General features: G+C 44.4%; 1 protein-coding gene across 3 annotated transcripts in view; it reads right to left on the bottom strand.

The window, feature by feature from the left end:
* Positions 1–17,966, bottom strand: part of IQSEC3 (IQ motif and Sec7 domain ArfGEF 3) — a 99,500-nt gene that overhangs the window by 31,487 nt on the left and 50,047 nt on the right. For 2 of the 3 annotated variants that reach the window (XM_010211177.2, XM_010211179.2), the window contains exon 1: positions 1,487–1,596. Coding sequence is in view for 1 of the 3 variants with exons in the window: in XM_088521552.1 (XP_088377678.1) it covers positions 1,487–1,775 (289 nt within the window). In the remaining 2 variants the exon portion in view is untranslated. Of the gene's footprint in view, positions 1–1,486; positions 1,776–17,966 lie in introns of those variants that run through there. The other variant, XM_088521552.1, reaches the window with a different exon arrangement.

Below are 17,966 nucleotides of genomic sequence, written 5' to 3'. Positions count from 1 at the left end.
CACATGCACCTATGAGATAGGCAAGGTCCCTGCAAGGACAGTACTGCAGGGCACCAAAATGTAATGAACAAGCAGCTAACATCTCTCTGTCTCACATGCATCCAGGGCAGGTCTGGCCTCTGCTGCAAGAACAGTCATAGGACAACATGACCTTAAAATATCACAGGGCAGACACTCCCCAGGACAAACCAGCAGAGCTCAAGGGCATCAAGGAGACTAAGCCTGTATATACCAGCCAAGATCTGGCCCACCCTGAGGATATGTCACATTAGATTGTGAAGGCAGTTAATTAGTCTTTCCTGTTTGTTTCATCAGTGCGAAGCAAGAATTCTGTCCAAGTCAAGTTGAGAATGCAGTACTTGATAACGACAGAGCTAAAGAAGTAAGGCCTTTTTGCTGCTTGGGAATTTAGTGGACCACTGGTCTGATGTGTCTGTTTTGGGACAGCAGCAATACCTTGGGGGAAGTAGCACACAGGAACAGCAGTTTCTTCTGTGGGAACCTTGTTAGCTGAGACCACTGTTCCTTCATCTTCATGTGCAATAACACAACTCCCTCTGAATGCTCCCACTGAACACAGTCCACACACTGTTACTACCACTTGTTTGTACTCTCCATCTCCTATCCTGTAGGGATAGGTTGGTTGAGCTACCATTTCAGGGAAAATCAGAATCAATTCTTAGTATTTTTCTTTGCAGAACAGTTCTCCTGGCCTGTCACCTGCAAAGAGGCAGAGTGGGGGGCACGTTCCACCACTGTCTTTGAGCAAGGAAGCTGGCTCCCGTTAGCCCCAGTTTGGCTATCCCCCTGCCAAAAGCTACATCTGCCCGACTAGGGATGGCCAGACACAGCGCTCTGGAGCCGAACTGCAGCCTGAGGCATAGGATGATGGGCTCACGGTTTGGAATGGATTATTTTCTCCCAGCCTGGTGAACCTGCCTGTCTCTCAAAAATCCATTGATGGGTTGAATGACAGTGATATATTGAGACCATAGTAGACTCTGTACAGGTCAACTATTGAGTCAACCCCACTTCCCCAAAAAGCTCGTGGTTTGAAGAGGCTAATGAGGATGAGAGCATGGAGCCTGCCCAGAGTGGTCCAAGAGAGCAAGAGAGCACCTGAAGATCTCTGACTGGAGACAGTGAGTTGCTGGGAGCCCTGCTGGCACCATGCATCTGGCTGCCCACAACGCATCTCTAACCCTACAGTCGCACCTGAGCAACTGGGTCCATTTTAGACCACAGAACACAAGCAATGATGAGCAGAGCCTGGTGGGGTTAGGTGAAGGACTGGCAGGCAGAAGTGGGGAAGTTATTTCCTCCACCAGCCCCACAGAGCCAAAGGACCAGGCCTGCTCAGGTGGGAAAAGTGCTCGAGGTGAATGGGAACCTAAAGTACTTGCAGAGATATGGTCCACCACAGCGTGAATGCAGTCCCATCCACCCCATCCCCTTCTCCCACAGCCTGAGTAGGAAGCCTCTGTACCTGTTTATTCTTTAGGTCAAGGGAGAGCTCATAATCGGAGGCAGCTGCATGGGAACACGAGGCCGTCCCTTTGCTGCGCTGCACTCTCACTGGGGAGCCCGTGTGGTGGAGGCTCGCCTTCTGCACCAGCGGGGAACACCCCGCTGCCTGCTCTTCTTGGAGCTCCGCATGCTGGGCTTTTAGCGTCTGGGTGTCGGACCTGCCTTCCTGGCCACTGTGTCTGCCGGTCTCCTTCGGATCCTCCGTTTCACACCCGGCTTTCTTGCTTGTGGAACCGCAGGGATCATCACTGTGAACAAAATGCAATGTTTTGCTTTTTTATTTGTTTTTTTTTAATTATTATTATTTGTATTATTTATGATTATTTTTATTATTGTCTGCTATATTCATTCACTGCTCTGCATTTTAAATGTTTAGGGAGCCTGGGGTTGGAAAGGGTGTCTTTCAGAGACGAATCAAGACTGTACATTGATGCAGTCAGAGTTGTGATCCCTCCCTCCCAAAGAGCAGGCACCTGTGCTGCAAACACTGCAACTCCCTTGAGCTGCGCAGCTGCCTCCACTCAAGGTGCTGCAGCAGAAGGTGAGGGGCCAAAGAGGTTGTCACGGCCTAAGGATCCCTCTTCTGCTTCCTGAAGCAGGTGGCAGCTGGCAGTCACCTCTGTGCCTCGCATGCCAACTCCCTGCGTGTCCTGGGGTCCCATCCTGGTGCCCAGACCTCAGGAATCCAGTTTTCCCACGGAGTTTTAAGGGCATGAGGGAAATAGTACAGGGCAGCCAAAAATTCCAAAGTTTCTAGAGGAACTTTTGGAGTGCAGAGAGTATAAAGATATAGCAGAAACATCTAGTGTGCCCTGAGATACTGACTCTTTAAAGTATGTCTGTAGCGGAGTCATGGTAGGCTGCAGAGCTTCTACAAAATAGGTTGGTTCTTTCTGATCGACAGGGCAGATTGCTGTGCCACTGAAATCTCATGGGGAAAGGAAAACACCCTTTCCTCCTGTCAGCCACAGGAATAATTGTAGGAAACCAGGGTCTAACAGTGCACTCTAAGAGAGCTGACATGATTTGCATATGTCTGATACACTTAAGAGGTGAGGAAGTCTTTTGTTAATCTTTCTTGTCAAATGTTTCATGAAATTGTCCAATTTCAAGAATTCTTTTATCCTGGGGTACTGTCTGAACTATTGGCCCACTTGTTTGGTTTTTTTTTCCTCTTATGTTACATCAGTTTCTTTCCAGTGGCTACAGAGGAATAATCTGTGATTCCCAAGAATGTGCAGGCCAGTTGGAGTGGACTCCGCGTTCTCCTGCACCTTATAAGTCAGATAGAGCTGTGTATCTGTACAGTTAGTGTTGGTGTCAGAGCAGAGTGAGGGAAATCAGATACAGTTTTCAGTAGTGCCCCAATCACTTAGAAGCATTTAAGTTTCATTTTCAAAAGTGCTGTAGGCATGTAAAAGTCCAAGTTTGACACCTGTAAATGGACTTTACTTCCTAAGCATCACAGCACTTTTGAATACTTACTAGTACTTTAAAATGAAGTTTGTTCTTTCCAATGGCAGCTCTTCCTCTTCCTTTCAAAAGACTTAAAAAATCAAATTTATAAATACTCTTTCAGAAAGGACCCTTTGATGAGGGTCACAAACACAAAACCCCAACTTCAGAACTAAGGAAGAAAGATTTAAAGGTAGAAAAGTTCTACTTTTACACTCATTCATGTAGCCACCAGTTAGAGTTAGAAAAACAAATTCATGGAAGAAACTAGTCTCTTGCATAAATGCTACATAAACAACTTTGTCAAAAGTATATTAAAATGACATAGTTGCATAGACACAAATCAGAAGCCCCTTCTAAAATGAGACATAAAACTGTCATTATATGTTGTACATCTTATAAAACCTCTCCTTGTTCTTTACCCTATTACTTTCCTGCACCAGAAGGCACACGTGTATATCATGCATTCATTTTTAACTGCTTTTGTTCCATGTCTGTCCACAACTCAGGCAACATTAATAAGAGACTTTGCCCTTACTGCTACACTTTTATTGGAAGCCTCTGTTCTATCCATTCTCATCTTAACCATCAGTGCAGTCATTTTCATGCTCAGCTAAAGGCATAACCAAGTGAACATAGGTTTGATCATGTTCTCATTGAGCGCATACCAAAAACCTCACAACCATCTCAGTGGGAACTGGACTGTGCCCTACAGAGCAATTTCAGCTAGACTCAGACTCTGATACAGCAAAGCACTTCAGCATGTCCCACACTGCTCAGCTGAGCCAAGGCCGCAGCGCACATCGTTCTGTGCAGACTTTCTTCAGGGCAGGTCAGGACCTCAGGCAGTGGGCAGGAGTGTTGGTTGACTTCCCCGAGAGCATGAAAGGACTGTAAATGCCAGAAAATGTTCCCTGACACGATGGCCCTCTGAACACTCACACACGTGCTTAGCTGTACTATTCTGAGGCCCTCCACTGCTGCCAGAGTGCTCATGGTAGAACATGAAGTGTGCGCACGAGTTTTTGCAGGACTGAGACCTATAGCTCTGTGAGGCTTTATGCCCCCTCCAGTGCATACTGGCTGTTCGGTTTCCTCTCCCATGGAGTTCAGAATATGAGCATGTAACATTCATTATGGCAGGATATCTTGCATGTGCAGCTAATATAGCAGAAAAAGAGAGCAGGCTTTATAGAACTATAGAACAATTCAGTTCAGAAAAAAGGGCTGGAGATGACATACCTACTCCAACTACCTGCTCAATGCAGGGCCATTTGCAAGGACAGGTGTGAGCACAGCCCCATTTTCCACACATCCTTGCAGATCCCATTTGCTCTTGCAGTTTCAGCATCATGTAGGAATGACAACCCAGCATCCTCCATTGCATGGCCCTGAGGCCTCTCAGAATGGGCTTTGTCACTGCTTACTGCGAGGCCAGACGGGATCTGTAAGTAGTGTGAGTTCTGCTGACCTGCAAAATGAAAACTATTAAGTGCCCCAGGCCTTTTAAGTGGCCTGGTACACAAGGGGCTCCGAAGGCTGGCCTTGCCTCCCTGTCTTCCTTCAGGGGATCCTGAGGAGAGACATCTCCAATAATCTGCAGCATTTGAGGCACAACAGTGTTGACGCCCTTCCTTCCAACCTTATGAAGGATCTTATGCTTTGCCCCCTGAACTCTGTACCTTGCATGGACAAACCCAACATGCCCAGGAGCCTTCTTTAACCTCAGCAGGCACTCAGAATACGCCTCAAGACACAGCAAGGTCCTGAGAGTGCAAGCCCTAGGAGCACACCTGCAGTTACATATGTCTGAAAATAACCATTATCCTCAGTGCTTCTGTTTGCATTGCATAACTGAAACCCCTAAAGACACTTTGTTAGGATAAAGACGTCAGCCAAGCACACATACACATATAACCTTGCCTTCCTCCTCCACCTTTCTGAGCCCAGGGAAAACACCCATGTAGCCAGTATTGTGCTTATGCGGTGTGGAATTTTCTGAGGGTTAAAACTCGGTCAAATCAAAATCAGATTTCAGAATCACTCAAAGGCATTTTTCCGCTAGATGTTTCTATGCTAAATATAAACTTTTTAACCCCCTGCTGGTTTGGCTGTGGAGCTGTTCACAAAGCAATAGCAAATACTCTTGCTAAAGTGGAAATAGTTATCTCCATTCTTTTTGAAGCTCAATAATTTTTACTTGGTGGAGAGAAAAAAAAAATACCCAAAACAAAACACACCTACTTCACCTTTCGGCCAGAGACAGAACCCAGGAAATATCAGCTTGATATGGGAAACTTCAGTGACTTATAAGCAACAGGAAAAGGAATGAGACAGAGTTTGCTTAGCAGCCTGAAGGTTAGCATTGCAGCCCTGTGGTTCCAGCAACAACCATTTTTTTTTCTTCCAAGTTCATTCCCACTTTAAATTTGTTTCCAAAGAAATGTTGTGGTGAGGTCTCTTCTCTGTTCTCCAATAGATGAACATGGTTGAAGCCCCTGTATGGAAGATGGTGCACATTGCTGAAGATCCAATCAGATACTGCAGTGAAATAGAGACTACAACCTGAATGATCCTCATCCCTTCCCTCTGCCATCAGTGACACAGGTGATCTCTATTGGTAGAGGACAATTTTTGTTAGTAAGTGAGAGTCTCAAGGACTATTGTAACCACAGTAATAGAAAAAAAATAAGAAAAACAGGTAGAGCTAGGATAGAAATTCCAACATGTAAGATATCTGAGGCAAAATCTGAGGTGCTTCAGGGTGCTCTTGTAAGTAAATTACGGGGATACTGTTGCTATTCTCTTGTCAATGTGCAATCAAATATCCTGAGTAAAAGGAGAGACATGGAGTAATTCCATGTTCTGTCTCTTGGATGAGAAAAAAATTCCAGCCATTTGTGATAATTAAAAATCTCATGCAGAGTCTAAGGTGTGAGGCCCAATGTCCTGGCCAAACTCCAAATAGGTTAATTTAGTTTTGTTTCCCAGCATCACCCCTGCAGTTTCAACTGTAATCAGAATTCTTTGCTTGCTGTCCTAAAGTGTCATATGCCACCGTCTTCCACATACTTTACAGCTTCCTTTGCATGATAAATGAAGCAATTTTCTGCTGGTTGTGCAATCAGGTAGGAAAGGTTGTCAATGTGCTTTGAATTCTGTTTGATTGAAAGTTGCAATGTTAATGTAAATCGCTTGCAATCAGTTAAAAGATGAAGACTACAAATGCAGCTGTTTTGTTCTTTCTAGATATTCCTTCATGACTTTTATGACCCATAGCAACTAGATTAGTTATTATTACAAGTGGGTTTCATCTGCTGTAGAAAACACATCTGTCTAATGTTTCAGGTATCTCCTGTTGCTTTTGCAGTGCTAACTCTCATATAGGTGCTGCAGATAGAAAACAGTTTTGTTAACAAAGATGGTGACCATAGACAATCTGTCCCAGGGCTTAAATGAAACATGACAGCTAATCTAGCAAGAAGCATATTTCAAAACAGGCATATCAGGATTCTGGTTTAAATCTTAGTGTTTGTTTCCAGGAAGCACAGTGCTAAGAAAGTTCGCACTGAGACTATTAATTTGGCCATCAGTACGTATTTTTGACAGTGTCCAGCACAGGCAAATCGAGCTTCAAGGATTTAGCTTCTGTGTGCAGATTCCTCAGGAAGATTTTGTTTAAGGAGAAAGATGTAGTGCGAGGAGGAGGAAAAATGGTATTGTGGTATTGTGGAGAGTTTTTTCCCCAGACTGCCTTTTTTTTTTTTTTTTTTCCTCCGCTGATATTATGGAAATCTAAAGTCCAAATCAATGAGACTTGATCCTGATTTCTCAACCAGAGATGCCCACGGCCCCTTCCCGGTAGCATCAGCTCCCTTTATCTGTACAGAGCTCTTGTGTCATCCTCTTCTCTGGATGAGATTTGATTGTTTCTCAGTTCTAACACCACTAAGATGGTACACTGCCTAGCATCCTCCTTCCTACCTCCCTCTTACTGAAAACATGTTTGCAGTGAGGCAAGCTACTAACTATGGAGCTGTACCATGGTTATTTATAGGATCCTGACAGTAAGATGTGAGTATTCCCATGCCTGACGGCTGGAAAAAGAGCATGCAATCCCCAAATCCCAAATGTTTCCACACGTTTTCAAGCTAGATCTATAGGCAGGAGTACAGAACTTGGATGCTCCAGACATTCCACTCCCTTGCCCAAAATGTCAAATACCATAATCAGTTCATGCTTCAAGCAGTAATTTTCAGGGCTCTTGAAGAGATGTTTACAGGGTAGCTGAGTGACTAAACGGGGCTCTAAAGCCAGGAGAGCTACTCTTCTCGAGAACAAGAGAGGTCTTCACAATAAACCCTAGGCCTGTGAGAAATGGAAACTGAGCTTTCTAACTGACAGTTCCATAGCTATACAGCTCCCATGTGGTCCAAAGACACAAGACATGTATTTTTGCTTCTGTTCAACTACAAAAAGAAAAAATAATTAAGATAAATAAGAAAAATCACAGAGTAACAAAACCAGTAATGAGTCATCTGGATCTAGGTAGAGCTACAAGCAACTAGTCACTCAAGAAGAGCGTGCTCAGATACCCTGTTGGCAGAGGCACTAGTGATGCAAAGATCCAGCTGACTGGATCAGAGGAAGCTAAGGGTGTGAGCTGTTACAAAAGTACTTTGCAGGCACAGCTCACTTTCTCTTAGTGCCACTCCAGAAGAAGACAGCGGTGAAGGGTGCCCTGTAACTGTGGTAAAGACTAATTATATGGATTAGTGCTGAAGTACCACAATAATTTATGAATCTTTTTCATGGAGCCTCTTAACACAGATCAGTTGGTTATTGTCTGTATGCTGCTCTAAAGTGCTGTAAGCAATTAGCATTACCACAGCCTGAGAGTCATATGAGACTTCAAAGCCTTAGAGAGGTCAGAATAAAATCACTTAGAAGACACCATTTGGAGAATTAGAAAACGAGGTCACTAGCAAGAGCCAAGAATATGGAGTCCAGATCCCAAGTCTGCAAGAATGTGTCCTCCATCTGTCTTAGGACATTCCAGCATCCCCTTGTCCTCTCCCTTCTCTCCTTGCTCAAAGAGGAAAAAAAAAAAAAAAAAAAAAAAAAGAAAAGCTGACTTAGCAGGGTGCAAAGTGCCTTTTCAGTTTATTTCATTTTAGTGTTCCCTGAGGATACCATTAACATATGGTGAATGGGTTGATCGGAATTCAACGAAAAATGGCTGTGGCAGGCTTGTTAGCATTCTATGGGATCTTTTCAAGGTTCAGAGATTTCTGACACGCTGGGGTCTGAGCTCAAAAGAATTGCTACTGATTTGCTTTAAAGTTTGGGGTTTAGGGTGACTTGGAGGCAGACTGTCTGGGAGCATGCAGAAAATGATGGAAGGCAAAAAATCCCTCCTGCCAGGGAGGCAGGGAACTTGGAACTTGATCTTGGCAAATCATGCCCTGACAACCGAGCTGCAGCTTTCTCAGACAGTTTTCCCCAACACGGACAAAAATAGGAACAAGATTCTGATTTTGTCTACATTCACGTAACACCTTGCAAAGCAGTGGCACTGAGCCGTCTTCTCACTAGTTTTATGCAGAGGGAATTAATGGTAATCAACCAAACTCATTACCCATCCCAGCATATATTACTTGTCTCATAAAAAAAAATGCTGGCACATGCACCTGTACAATAGTTTTGACAGTACAGTACAGTAAATATTCTGGAAATTAATTCAATTTAACAGCCTTTAAGCATAGAGTGAACCGAGCAACATCTTTTCAACATTCCTTAAAGCAGGCTTGGTGAGATGTATATTAGGCACATGGAGTATGCAATAATAACAAGTGCCTCGGGTGCCACAGGGTCCAACATGCTGAAGTCAAGGCCCCTACTTCAGATCTAGAGTTTACACATGATCCCCATGAACTGTTTAACTCCCATATCATTACATGGTTATTTCTCCTGCTACAGAACCATGCTACAGGGGCACGTGTTTCTGGTGCACAACAGGTCCTCATGGTGCAGACGGTTGTCAGATGTCAGTCTGGGCTGGCTGACTGCCTGTCTGAGGGGCAGGTCCGCCAAGACTGACTCCAGCCACTTGAGGACTAGGATCTCTGCTTTTTCACAGTAAGAGAGAGGCTCCTTCAGAGGTGACTTGGAACAGCTAAGGCAGCTCCCATGGAATGGGAAAAGGTAGCTATGGTGCAAGGCTGGGAGTGCCAGGTGGTGTAGCTTTCACGTAGATTTTCTTACAGTTCCTATGTCTGCCCGGGTGACACCTTGGGGTGACACCTGGGCCACCTCCCTGGCACACTCCCCTCCCCTTCATTCCTAGCCATGCCTCCAGTTTCACCAGCTGCAGGAGCGCAGGCGCAGCCCAGGAAGCACAGCCCTTGTGTCAGCGGCCCGCCGCACCTCAGCACGGGACGCCCCAGGCTGTACTGCCGTGCTGTCTCCGCGGGTTGGAGCCGGAGGAGCTCCCACAGCCTGTCACTGCAGGGGGTTACGTATGGCCGCATCGAGCAGCGCACGCACCTGCGCCTACCGCTGAGGTGTTGGAAGCACTGAGTAAACAGGGAAGGGGCAGGAGACCCCTGCTCTGCAGGGTGTAATTGCTTTTACTTTAACCCCAGACCCCTCTTGCCTCTGCAATGTTTGGTAAACACGACCTTTTAGAGGAGGAAAAAACAGATGGCATCCTGCATTAGTGTAACTGCCCGCTCAGCACCCCAGGAAAGAGAAACTTGGCTTCTCAGCAGCAGTCTTTCTGCCACTTCGACTCAGATCTCTTGGCTCCTCATCCCCGAGGCAGGTTTGAACATCACCGAATTCGCTAACAAAAGCCTGCCGGTGCAATCATGCAGAAGATAGAATTTCACTGCTAAAATGAGATGAATTCAGGGCTGGGAGGCAGCAGAGCCTCCGCAATGGGAGGAAGTCTTATTTCTCCTGTCAGTCCTCTCCAACAGGAGAGCCCATGCTTTCCTATGCCTTCTACCTATGAGCTGAACCAGGGACACAACTCTTGGAACTTGCAGACCTAGGCAAGGACCTCTGTGGTCTTCTCTTTTTTTTTTCATCATGCTGTGATAGAGCATAGGTTGGATTGCAGCTCTGGGTTCCTTCCTGAGGAGCAAGGGAATTAATCACTGAGAGCAGTGAAGAAGCCATGTCACAAGACGACCTTAATGTATCCGAGATACTTTGGTTTCTGGCCTCAGGTATCTCACATATTGCATCTCTTGTGATCATTGCAGATGAGATCCAGTAGAGGACCATTGTTTGTGTGAAACCCGGGGAAGGGAGGCCCAGCCATCCTCAACATAAAGAGTAACAGAGCCTCAGATCACCACCCTCACTACAAACAGTCCAAACACCATTCACTAGCCTTAGGGAAGCAGATCTGATCCAGATTTTAGTTTACTCAGTATGTTCAGATCCATGTTTTGGAGTTGACATATGGCTGAAGATGAGGATAGAAAAAGTATAGTTAGCATTATCTCCTGATTTTCCCCCATCCAGGGGCAGTCATCACAATCTTGTGCTACCAGCACAAGGCTATACTTTTACAAGTTCCAACCCCCCTTCACTACTGCTTCTTTATTCACACCCTGATCAGCTTTATGCCACTTCTCTTCCCTAGGGCCTTATTCTCTTCTCTTTTTTCCATTTCCATTTGAAAAACAGGATGTCATAGCAGCTTACACATCTTGTCATACAAGATCAGATGCCTCTAGGGACCATTCAACTTTCCTTCCCTATAAAGGATGAAAATGATTCCTGCCTTGCACCTTGTAGTCAAACATTGATCTTTCTGGGGAAGATCATCTAAGAAAAAGGGAACTTTGTCTTTACACAATCAAGCCCACTGTGTTGTTGGGCAGAGCCATGGCTGGTGCTGAAGGGCCTCACACCAGTGGGGCTCCATCAAAGTCAATGGAGGATCTAGCCTTAAATGCTATATTTTTAAGAGGATCGGAATCATGCTCATAAGACCTAGCTGAGCTGTATCAACAGCAATATTTTTAACAGTGCAGTCTTTACTTACTTCTCTAACATTGTGCATTCTGGAAAATTGCAGGCAGCTGTTCCATTTCCCCAGTGACCCCAGAAAATAGATGCGTAAAGTAGTACTAACCATTGTATACACAGGGCAACCTACCACCTTCCTTCTCCTTTCTCCATAAGAGGGGAAGAGAAAGGTTGCAATCAATCCCCAAATGCAGGCGATAATTACAGCATCATAATTTGTTTACATGAAAGCAACAACATAGAAGCCTAGGACATGACAAAGGCAACACTTGGCTCTCACTGCTGAACAAATATAGTTCCCAGTGGCATAATGGCACACTCTATATGTGTAAACAACCAAAATACTAACCAGAGATGGTTAAAAGTTACTATCACACACTTCAAAACTGTGTGGCCACAATAAGATTTCTTAATCTAGAGAGCAAACAGCCTCATTTGAAATTATGCCAGCTGGCTTTCAACATATAATTAGCCCGAAGGAGGTTTAAGTAGACTCCATAGTTTTGAAGACACAGACCACTTTCATCTAGGTAGTTTACTTAGTAGTCTTAATAACTAAAAGCAACCTGGCCTGAAGCCTGGCTTCAAACCTCTAGAACAGAAAATTCAAGTCTCTTGGGAAGAGAGGTTTACATCCATGAAATCAGCCTAACACTATGCAGCATTTCTGCTTGCTTTAGTATAGCATTTTGCCAGTATCTGAAACTGGTTTGTTGCAGTTGTACTGCATGCTTACAGGGACAGCTTAGTGACATGCTGCAGGAAAAAAGGAAAGGTAAAATCTTGCTGTTTTCCACTTAAATGTCATCCTCCTCAGTGTCTTCATTAGACCAGCTTCCTGCTAGCCACTGGCCCAGCCTCTCTTCTCTGTCTCCTCACTGCACTGACTTTCCATCTAGACAGTAAAATGGCAAGTCACCTTGTATAGCAACAAGAAAAGGACTTTAGGAAACAGGTATTTCTGCAGAAAGGAGAAATTCTTCCCCTTCTATTTTAGGGAATTTACCGTCAGGAAACAAGATGCCCCTCTCTGTCCACAGAGTCCTACTTGCTGCCACCTGTATCACTCCCCATTCCACCCTTCTCAATAGCAGCATCCTTGCACTGCAGTTCACCTCCTGAGACCCACCCAGCAACTGCAGCCACAGACTCTGAATGGAGCCTGAGGAAGTTAGGCACTCACATCTAACTGAACCTAAGATCCTGTGAGTATCTTGATGCTCTTCCTCAGGAAGCTCTTTCTTCCCAGAAGCGGGGATGGTTTCCAGCTCTCCTATGATCTCCGAACAGTCCCAACATATTTTTCACCCTCTTTTCTCAGCTAACCACCTGTCTGTAGAGTCCAGGGAGAGAGCCCTGAGCGTACAGCATGCTCCCCTTCAACTGCTCAAGCTCTTCAGCTCTTCTTGGAAAAGCTGAAAGCTTACCAGGGTCAATGCAGAGGAAGGTACTCTGAAGCATAGCCATGATTTTCCAAAAGGAGAGCTTACTGCATCTGAAAACAGAGACTGCCCCATGGGGATGGCTGGAAAATAAACATGCAGAAAAACCTTCCCATGGGCATGGGCATGAGCTAGGATTGCAGAGCAGAGCAAAGAGAAAACCCTTTTGTATTAATATCTCACTGTATGAAAATGTGTAATAATAGGCCAGAGCCTCTTTTCTGTCACTGCCAATGAATGTTGGCACAAACAGGAATGTTCTGTCCAAGGGACCTGCTCACTTATCCCCTGTTTACACATTCTTATTCTCTCCAATTTCTTATTTCATTTATGCTATTTTTTTAACTTGATTTTCCCGATCCATTCTCTCCCATCACTCTCTCATCACTCTTCTTCTCCATATAGCATTTCGACATATACCATTGCAGTGGCACTTCTTTCTTTCTTGGGCTGAAACCATCCCCTCCTCTCTTTCTCAGTGTCTCTCATTCTATTTCTTTGCCAGTTTCTCAGTACATACTTGCCTCATCTCTCTGCCCTGAAAGTCATGAGCAAGTGTGTGGTCAGAGAGTTCATCACGACCATCTGATGAGTTCAACAGAACACATCTTACTGAAGAAAAGATCTGTAGTTGTCCAATTTTGGGGAGAGGGGTCTGCAGATGATCTTGACTGATACAGTTCAGTAGGTAAAATGATGCCAGTAGTGACCTGGATGAAAAGCATCAATCCCACCAAAGCCTATCTTATCTTACCAGCCTTCTGTGTCCATTTCCCAGTGCTAGATGTAAGACTGATTCCAAAGCTGTCATTGCTTCATTGCCTTTTCCCCAGCAGCTCTGAGGTGTTATGACACAGAAAACAGGATGTAGCTGTTAAAGTTGCAAAGAAGGGAAGGAAAGTCTTGAGACTGGTACTAAGCAATGTTCTCTGTTTTAGATTGTGGATTCTTTACAACACAGAGAACATTTGCAAGCCATGAGTGAGTCACCCAGTACTATAGCAAATAACAAACAATAGCTGGTAGAAGTGCCCCCCACCTTGTGGGGAGAGCTGACTGACTTGCTCTCACTGACATTAGATTAATACTGCTTCAGCCCAAGAGGTGGCAAGAGCTATTGCCCTTTGGAGAAGAGTGGCTGAATCCCAGTCTGAACTGCTCTAGAGTAGGACCTGTATGGGCAACAGAAGCAACAAGGGCAAAGGAAGAAATGCAGCACACGGGGCTTTGCAAAGCCTGGATGCAGACTCAGGCTTTCAGGGTACACCTGTACAACAGATATCTTTGGAGATGCTTCATGCTAGCTTCTTTTGGTGTCTCTCTTCAGCCAGTTTTCTTCCTCCTGAAGTAAGGAGTTGATAGAGGATAAACCAAGCAGCCAATAGGACAGGCAGGCTGCAGCTGTTATTGGGGTTACCTTTCTTTTCCCATTGAAGAGGTCATCTATTCTTCACTTTACTTCCCCACTTTTATGTTCTCTAACCTGCCTGAAACTGGTGGCACCAGTTGTTGTAGAGAAGGAGCAGCAAATTGTCCTTATAGGAAAGTGTGTCAAAATTTTCAGTCCTGGCTGATCTTTTTTACAGGACTAAGCTTCTGCATCTGAAACTCACCTCCTTTTTTTTCATGTGATTCAAGAAAGAGCCAATTCTTCCAGCTAACAGTACCAGAACAACTGACAGCAGTACTTCTGCATCTCTTGATTTACAAGGTCGTTGGTAACGATGATGTCAATGATGTTCTCTAAAATCATAGTCTAATTTTTACGTATAATCATATATGTTTTCTTATTTCCCCTAAATCTGGATGCATGAAATGTCTTTGTGATTCTGAACTTAAGCTCCTGTAAAGCAATGAAAGCTCCTAGTCTTGTCTATAAAACACACCCTTTAAAAAAAAGGATACACTCACCTCCAAGTTTAGAAACAGCTGAAATCCAGGCCCAGGTGTTACTCCTGGCCCACATCTCTGTGTTAGAATGAAATGAAAGTTCTGATAACTGTGAGCCTGGAGAATATTTAGGTGAACTTTGTTGACCCATCCCTGTCTCTTTGCAGCATCCCCACAACCTCCAATTGTAATATCTTGAACAGAGGATTATTAAATCTACAGGGAGGAAAGAATAAGAAGTAGATGATCTGTTAAGATGCAGAAAAAAATCCTCTCTTCATGCCTGTGACCTCAATAAGGAAAAGAAATAAGAAAAGAAGCACAAACTGTATGTGCTAGCAAAGCAGAAATATTGTTGAAATTTCTCCTGTGCCTTTTACAAAAGAGTGTGGTGGAGAACTTTAGTAGGTATGAAAGACTGAAGAGTGAAGTCACTTCTCCTCAGGGCATACAAGGCATAGACTGTGGGCATGGAAGCTTCCTTTAAACTGGCATGTCCTGTTGCTGTAACTCTGACATAAAGGATTCTCAGTGAAGAATCAGAGAATTCAGCATCCATGGTCCGCTTATTCTTGGAGCCTGCACTTGATATTGCCAGTTGGATGCCAGTTAGTCAAAGTCGTTATACTGTTTTGTGTGGTAGGTTATAGATCTCATTTAATATAGACTAGAATTATTATCATGTTTCCCATATAGACCAAGAGCCACCATGAACCTCTGAGCTGAGAGGAACCACTGTTCTCCAGGTTACAGGTTCTCTATCCTGCCAGCAGTCCTAGGACAGAAAGGTTAATTTCCCATTTCATGAAGTGAAGTGCAAGTGGACTTGCACCACTTCTGTCAGGCAGAGAGGGTAACTCTTGGCAAGTTCAGACATAACGTTGGATAGCTCAGTTGTCTTCAGTAGTGCTGAAACAACGCAGATGTAAAATCATGACTCCCTACCTAAGTCCAAGTTTTTTATTAAAAAAGCTTTGGTGGTAGTTAAAAGCAGAATTAATGTGGAGAGTGGTTCAGTTCCCATCAACCTCATGGGCTCCAGCCCTAGGGGGTATTGCATTAGCAAGTCAAATAAAATCTTGTGGACCTCTCAGGAGGATCTGACTGATGGAAGACCTAAGATGGCCTAGAGGCAAAGTGAAAACTGTACTGTGGGGAGAGATACTCCTGCGATACAGAAGTGAACAGCCAAAGAGCGACATGATGCTGTGATTATGCAGTGGGTAATATTCATTACTATCTTGCCAGTGCCTTTCAGCGTGACTTCACAGCACGCAGCTAGTATGTGTGCAATGGAAACAGACAGTTCAGGTAAAGACATACAAAGAGTCAAAGACAAAAGGCCTCCAGAACTAAAAGAAATCAGATTTTGTTTTTTAACAGTACTGTGATGAGTGTAGCATACACTCATCCAGCTCAGGGTATTGGGAAGATAAATGTGTTTCTACTGACTAAAGGTTTGATTTCAAAAGAACTGCCCAAAAACTGTCCACTTTTCACCCTTCCACATGCAGCAGTGGGGTGACAAGCACAAATAACCACTTCAGCCAAGGACACACAATCACATCCGAGTGGTTTAATGAATCAGAAATGGGGCAAGAGGGAATTTCATCAGAATTGAAATGGCTGGCTGGCTTAGGCATGTAACCAATGGGTAAGAGGATCAATTACAAGTGTCTTTTTTCAGTATTTGGTGCAGTAATGCCAGGCAGTAGCCAGTCTGTGACAGTGACTGATCCAGAAGGTGCTTTAGAAACAAGTACGCAGCTGTTTGAAGTCTAAATTATATTGAGTTACAATTTAATTGGGTCATAATCATGAAGTAGACACTTGCCAGTTGCCTTGATCATGATTCAGTCCTGATCTAAAAAGCATTCTCCATACTAGAAATCTAAACCTCATAAGTATATACTATATACAAATAGCATGAGCAGAGCTTGCTCTCCTTTTTCCTAAATCTTTCAGAACATAGCCTTTCTACTCAGTACATTCCCAAGCACTTCCAGGCAATGCTGTTCAGATCTCAGACCTCTCCTCTTCCTGGGAAGACTCCTTTGCCCTCAAAGCAGTTTTATTTGCATTTCCTACACATAAGAAGCACTTTCCTTCTCCCGCAAACATTGTTGTAACACTCTCCCTTTTCAAAGTGCTGTCTGGGGTCTGTCGGATCCTGCCCCTTACACAAAGATAGCTGGATCTTATCCAGTCTCCTTTGTGATGTGATGTCTCAGCCCTCAAGTGATATCCCAAAGCCCATTGCCAAAGAAGACCTGTCCTAGGTTTTTAAAAAATTTGTAGAGTCTTTTTCCCATCACTGGAGCGGAGGAGGTTTTTCTGATGATTTCTTGTTCAACGCTGCAGGAGAACCAGAAGCAGGCTCGGAAAAGCCTATGAAAGGCAACTGAATCAATATACTGTTCCCTCAGATTGTGACTCCATCATTTCCTCTCATTACACTAATAGAAACAAATCTTTTTCATCTCAGTCACATTACCTCACACAAAGGCAAATGGTATGTAATCCTGTTGGAGCCGGGTTGCCACTGGACACACTTTAAGGACATTGTTCTGGGATGCCAGCCTTCATGGTGCAAGACTGGGAGAAGTCGGAAATGCAATTACTAAGCTATTCAAATTCCTAGAATGAACCCTGCTGTTAACAGGCAGAAGCCATCAAGAAAAAAAGCAGTTCCTATATGAAATGATAGGATTTGGCTAAACTGGAGTTAATCAGCATCTCAGTGAAGGAGCAGGGTTAGTTCCCATTTCTACCATTTTGGAGTCTCCTCAATCCCCTCAATCCTATCTTTGGCAGATGAGGTATAATCATGCAGCAAGACTTCCCTTGTGCCAAGTGCTGTATAGGCCCAATGCAGAAACTGATGGCCCAAACTTTGCAAGGCAGTTTGAGATGGGGAAGCCCTAAACAGAGCCCCATTATAGGAATTTGCCTGTTGCTTCCATCATCTTACCCTTTGCTTTGGCTGTAGGCTTCTTGGATGAAGACTCTGGGAAAAGATACATCTCCAAATGTTCATACCCTGTGTCACCAGACTTGCTGATCCCTAGCACAACCTCAATGGGGCAGTCAGGTGGGAAATTTGCACTGTTAATTTTAGAAGCTCTAATCCTCCAAGAATTCACATGGTAGAGGAGAGAAGGGAGACAGAAGAAAAGGAGTAGGTTCTGCTTGTGGCGGTCATTGAAGCAAGCAAGAACAAGGTGAATGGAAATTCTGCCTCACTGCATTAACTTCTCTTTAATGATTAGACACTGATATGCACCTAATCGATATTCACCAACTTGAAGCCAAGGTCTTTTTAGCTGGATGGGCAACATTGCAAAGAGGTAGAAATCTTGCAGGATAGCAAGTAGGGGAGGCCGCACAAGGAGAATGTGCAATGATTGCCGCAAAACACAAGCAGTGACAATTTTTTCCCCAGTCTGAACCTCAGTGCTAGCCTCCCATTTAAACTCTGTGTGTCCTTGCTCTTCTGTCCCATGCCTGAGCTGCATAGCTGCTCTCACTAGTCTGCCTGTTCATCACTGTTCTGACTTCCTTGTGTTAGTTACCCCTCTTTACCTTCACCTTCCTTGCTCCCCATTAGTT

Source organism: Tinamus guttatus, unplaced genomic scaffold, assembly GCF_059628265.1.
Source record: "Tinamus guttatus ecotype Peru unplaced genomic scaffold, ASM5962826v1 Tinamus_guttatus_pri_ptg000125l, whole genome shotgun sequence".
In the NCBI taxonomy this organism is placed as follows: Eukaryota; Metazoa; Chordata; class Aves; order Tinamiformes; family Tinamidae; genus Tinamus; species Tinamus guttatus.
Note: the sequence above shows the minus strand (reverse complement) of the source record. Positions and strands in the feature narration are given on the sequence as shown.